Raw genomic sequence first — 6,000 nt, forward strand, 5'->3', positions numbered from 1 at the left:
ACTTCTTCAGAGTCTTAGCTTATCCCAGCATTTCCTCAGGACTGACCTTAAAATTAAACAAGTAAGGTTTGGGGAGAAACWGTTGTTTTCAGCTTCAGAAGGGAGTACACAAGTCCAGGAACACACATTCACAGAAGACAGACAGCTCAAAAATATATCATGCTATTTTCCATGGTATTTTTGGTACTTCCTTCTTATATTTCAAAGGAGGAACTGGCACATRTAGTATTAATCTGTAACATTGCACCACAAGTTTCTTCGAAACTAGAAATTCAGCATTTCTTAATTGCTGTGTAACAGAATCAAAAGCAACAGAAGAACCTGAAGAACTTGTTTAAATCATTCAGGTTTTGAGAAAAGTTAAATAGTGAATTCAAGGAAAGTGTGGTTTCCTTCAGCTCCAGCACACACAGGAGACACCACTGACACAAGTTTYCCATCACATTTGTTTATAATACACTTACAAGTAACCTAATGCTTTGAAAGATTAAATACATGTGTTGCATTCAAGTTATGCACAGATCATAATTACTTAATTATATGTACAAATATTATTTCATTTGTAATTTTGAATTAATGCGTACCATAAGCACACTCTGCATCTTAACTGATTGGTTTTAGTTTGCCACAAGGTGGCAGAAATTTCAAAGTTAAAATAAAAAGATCGTTATAGGCTGTTCCACGAGTTTGGTTTTTTTGGACCTGATATGACTAGAAAGAGGGGAAGTATTCTTCTGTCACTAGGTTAAAACTTAAGAACCACACAAGCCCTATTTTTGTGGTAGAGAAGCAAAATTAAACCTTTAGCATAGTGCATAATACAGATTTTTAAAGGAAAAATGTGTACAAATAAAACCTTGTATTTTTAAATTTTAATATCTAGATTAAAAGTTCTAAATTATTTGAGATATAAGCCAGCATAACATATATGGCCTAAATTTCAAGAATATCGAATAAATTACTTTAGGTATACAAGTTACACCTTCCATATGTTTGGAGGCAGCATTAAATTTTCTTATAAAAAAAGCCCATGTCTGCTGATTAGTAGCTGCATTCTCCTATTTTTCTCCTGTTATTTTGCTACAATTGTTCATTAAGAAACAGACACAGAACAATGAATGCTGCAAGAGGGTATCATTAAAACATGGCTAAAAAAAATCATTAAACAGTGACTCACATCCCCTCTCACTTGGAAATTAAATTTCTGCTCTCCCCATCCAAATAAATTTGTTCAATTGTTACATTTTTTWAAATTATTAATTTACTTTTTATCAAAGTGACAGAAAAGTTGATGGCAAAAACATAGTTAATTAAAGTGAATTACACCAGACTTGGTGAGAGGAAAACCAAAGGACTTTTAACAAAGTCAAAGCCTGATTTGTTGCTAAAATATTGTTAAAAATGTGATCAGAAGGAAGTCACATATAAAGTCACAACGACGTGAGCTCCAAAACACAAATTAGATGACAGAAACAAGGAAATAAGATACTTACTGTCTAGCCTGGTCCTTATTGCCATATGTTACATTTACAACTGCAGTCTCGGTGTCAGTGTTCACTAGAAAGGAAAATGCAATRGAAGGAGGGTAAGATCAGGGAGCACTCACTTCCCACTACAAATTTAGAGGCAAATTGAGAATAGAAACTGTACCTTGCTCACAGTTCTCCACTGTTCCATACTGAGCTAACAAACTATCCAGCACCTAGAAGAGGGAAAAGAAATAACAGATTAACATTTCAAAGCAGATTAACAAAACAAAAAAGCCTGTAAAAACACTAGAATCCGTAAAGTTATTGTATGAGAATATAGATCCTTTAAGACAGCCACTCCAACAAGGAAGAAATAACCATTCCAGGAAGAAAAGCATACATTGCTTGTTTTYTCTCTCATACCAGAAAATCTGCATTTAAAACTTAATTAATGTGAAAATACAAAGTACAACCCCAMGAAGTCACACCATACTGTATGTTTCAAACTTTGAAAAATAAGCCTACAAGTCTGTTCTCAGAGTGGGCTAAAGCAGAGGCAGAAATAATCAGAGAAAAACAAATCTGAAATAAAACTTTCCCAGTGCATTCCAAGAACATATATCTAACTGTGTCACTGTTTGGGGTTGCCAGGGTTTTTTCCTCCCAACACTTAGGTTGTACATAAAAATGTTATTCTCTTCCTCAGTGGGAAATTGCCTTCATAGAGAAAGTAACAAGAATAGCCAGCACTTGAAGAGCTGTTTCACAATTATTTCGACAGTTTTCTCAAAGATCCCTATTCCAGAGGAACCACTCACAACAGTATCTTCATCATTATTTGAAAGACAYGATTAATTTTTCCTTCAGTAGAAAGCCAGGAAGAGATGGGTAAATGGATATGACAAGGGGCAAAAGAAATCTAAATTAAGTAGTTTTATTTTGGATAATATTGCTTTATTCTAGTCACATGGAGGATGAAGAMGGGAGAAGAACACAAACTTTTGGGGGAAAATCAAGGTGTCAGTATTCCAGTGAAAGTATTAACACACCCACAGTTATACCACTTCTAAAATTCACATGGTATAGAGATTATTTTCTTCCAGATGAGAAATAATGTTGCAGAAAAATGGTGACTGAGGCAATAACCAGCACAAACAAAAGTGCATCATCCTAATGTTTTGTCTCAGAAATTAAACTGATGCTGGAAAAGTTCACAATTTACACCAAGAAGTGAAAAAGCAAATTTGCAAGCTTTTCTGTAACAAAAGTGACATTTCTTCAGTTAGTCTCTTAAGASGAAATGTCAGTAAGAAAGAGAGGAAACCCCTTTGGGAAAGGAAGGAAACAAGGAAGCAAAGGCAGAAGGAAAGCAGTAGGCATAAAAAAGCATCTGTGCAGCTTTCCTTCAGTACACTTCCCTTTGCTACAACCAGCAATCCAGTGTGCACAAAACACCAGCCCCTAAAAAATCAAAATTCACTCTACATCCTCATGAGATGATTCCTAAATTTTAATCTATTAATATATTACATACTTTTACTAGAATGTAAAAGACATTTCTAAGATAAATTGCAGTTTGTGTGCCCAAACCTAGACAATTTATATCAGCACAATTTCCACTCTTTACCACGTACTAAAATTTAAACTGCACATAGTTGTTTCAAAGGTAACCTTTCAAACTAGGAATTTAAAAGGCAATGCCAAGTTTGAGCAAAGCATTACTGCTTCTAGCTGCAGAATTTCCCCATCCTACTTGTGGGGACTTCAGTAAGTTTTCTTGGCAACTGTTTTGTTTTCATAGACAAGTTATTAATTGTCCTCTCATTCTACAAGTAGAGATTAGCCTAGTTTAAGAGTTTGCCTTTTCAATCCCCTAAAAAATGATTTTTCTACCACTCCTTGTATCTGACAATTGGAAACTAAGTGAATGCTTGCTCTGAAATTTGCTAAATATTACTGAAGCAGAGATGYTCCAGGGGATTAAAATAAAAGGATCTTCCACAGACTTTTAATTTAAGACAATTAAAACCCTGGCACAGACGAGTGGGAGAGTTGTGAGGTCTTGCAGGTCTGCAGCTGAACCTCACGCGAGCCAGGAGAGCCACAGCACGCGATTAGAGGAAAACCTTCCACAGACTGCTCAAGGGATCCACTGAAACCCGTGGGTGAGCAGAATCTCAGGTGGGGCCAGGGGTTTAAAATAAGAAAAGCAAAGCTTTTCCTGGCTTAGAGATCCTTTCTGAGATGTTTGGTTGAAATAGGATAGGGAACAGTTCGTTAGTCTGATAAAGCAATTCCTTTGTCCCTATAGTACACCAACACCTGCGCTGTTTGACACAGCAGACCGTGCCACAATTTGAGCCAACGTGTTCAGTTATCACATTTTAACTTGCAGACCACCAGCTCATGGACACTCTGCCCCTAAGCTGCATCACTTCAAAACAGAATTTCATTTTCATCCCTATTCATGCAAGAAAAGACTTAGACTGCCAGAGTACCACAGGAGTTTGCTTGATAATAATCAATATTTTGTAAGCTATTTCTATATTAAGTTTATATTTGGGGCTAGGCATACCTTTCTATTAAGACCCACATAGTTAAAGTCATCATCTTCCTCAAGAAAAGAAATGCTTTAAAGCTGAATGCACACAACTTTTWAAAAATGCTACTCTTTAAGACCTCTAAAAACTACTTTCAGCATATTTCTAATCAGTCATCAGAAACTTCTCTGCACRCTATCCTTGCATCTACTCCCAGAAGCCTAAGGACTCAAAGGCTGCTTTGCTGTAAATGCTGAGAAGCAGCCCAGAATGGCATATTCAGCATCCCACCCATCTTCAGCAGGAGTTTCYCCACTTATGTTGCTCCTTAATCCGCTTCTGAGCCATTTCAGTCAGAGACAGTGTCCATCTGGGCTTTAATCCAAGTGATTTGAGCTCCCGTGCTCTTAAAAAAGAGTTGTTTTACTGAACAGATTTATGAGAAGTTTCCTCCAAGGAAGATGAGCAACAATCCTCTTTGCTCAAAGACTTGATCTCCACAGCACTGTCCTCAGGAGAAACTTGAATTTTCATCACCATCAACCTCATTCAGCAAGATTTTAAATGTGATCAACACTACAGGGGTAGCCTTTTAATTAGATTGTACTTAAAATGCACTAGCAAAAAAGTTCCAGCAGCAGTCGGGGTATATGTGTRTGTGCAAGGGGCAAGCCTCCTGGGTGAGAACACTTTGAACTGAGCCAGCTGATCCAGTTGGAAGAAGTCATTGCAGTCGCATTCAAAGCCAGATCCTCTATTGTAACTCACTTTCAAAACACAGAACTCAATTCCTGCACGTGTTTCTTGCTTCACATGTATTTACTGCAACAGTCAGTTTCTATTCACATCTTCCATTTCTTCATATGTCTCTCACTATCTTTTCCCTCTCCTCAAATTTTTCTGTCTAGCCCAAAGCCTCTAGTTCTGCCTCAAAACAAACATGTTTTGTTTGAGCTGCTCTTCCGTAACACTCTTCGTGTACAGCCTTGTTGGGCAATCAGAACAAAATTCAAAGCCAAGTTGGTGGTGCAGCAGCAATTCTGATGAGCAGCTGAAAAGTTTATTTGTACAAATATTTAATCTCAGCTAGAAAAAAAAAGGTCTTTCCTTTTCTTGAGCTCTCCTTCTAGCATTTGTCTAAATTGGGTCTCCTGCTCTTGTTATAGCACAGATGTCTCTCTCACAAAAAGCTGCAGTCTTATACTGTGGACTTTCATTCATCAGGCTCTAAAAGCCAATTCTGACTTCATTATAAACAGCATTACCSTACACCAAGCCCCACAAATCGAGGCTGCTTTACATGGAAAAAAGAAAGAAGGAAACGTTACCCTTCAGTGAAGCTGAGAGCTTGATGCACACGTTAAAATACCACAGTTCTCATGCAGATTTCACAGGTCTAGAAGCAACACATTTGAACAAACCAGAGCAGTTGTTTTCTGCACTTTGAGAGCAGATTATTTCATACACACCATCTCATGGTGCTGCAGGATTTCTGCCGTACACTGTAAGCAAATTATTCTCAAGACATCTGGTCCATAAGCACAGTTATCCATATTGTTTCTCTCTCACACACGCACTTAGCTATGGGAACTTCACAGTGGYGCTGCAGAACCTGAAGTTATTTTCTCCCCTTGTGCAGATCAAATCCATTAGACCACCACCACCCCCTTGCTTTCATGACTCCTGGGTCATGCTGGCAAGGAATTAAAATTAGGCAACACAACTGAAATCATAAATAGCAGAGGCTTAAAGAGACAGAAGTATTAGTGTTATTCAGTRAAAGAAAAAAAGAAACATAGACATTTTTAGCTGCAAAGACTTTGAGTGTACTATGTGTTTTAACTAACAAACAAACAAAAATATTTCGATTTAACAAAGGAGAGGTGGGGAAAACAAAAGAGCCAGGTAAGGAAGGGAGAGATTGGGGAGGTAAAGAACAATGTTGATATCACAGATACTGAGCTTGGCTGAACCACTGATGCCATCTGCAT

At 37.5% G+C, this 6,000-nt stretch overlaps 1 protein-coding gene across 1 annotated transcript in view; it reads right to left on the minus strand.

Annotated features, from left to right (window-relative positions):
- Nucleotides 1-6,000, minus strand: part of IGF2BP3 (insulin like growth factor 2 mRNA binding protein 3) — a 111,158-nt gene that overhangs the window by 39,546 nt on the left and 65,612 nt on the right. Inside the window, exons 4-5 of the mRNA XM_057365447.1 lie at nucleotides 1,651-1,702; nucleotides 1,494-1,557 (exon numbers count right to left, since the gene is read on the minus strand). Of these exons, the coding sequence (XP_057221430.1) occupies nucleotides 1,494-1,557; nucleotides 1,651-1,702 (116 nt within the window). The remainder of the gene's footprint in view (nucleotides 1-1,493; nucleotides 1,558-1,650; nucleotides 1,703-6,000) is intronic.

Source organism: Malurus melanocephalus, unplaced genomic scaffold (genome assembly GCF_030028575.1).
Source record: "Malurus melanocephalus ecotype Western Australia unplaced genomic scaffold, MMel_1.1 scaffold_53, whole genome shotgun sequence".
NCBI classification, from domain to species: domain Eukaryota; kingdom Metazoa; phylum Chordata; class Aves; order Passeriformes; family Maluridae; genus Malurus; species Malurus melanocephalus.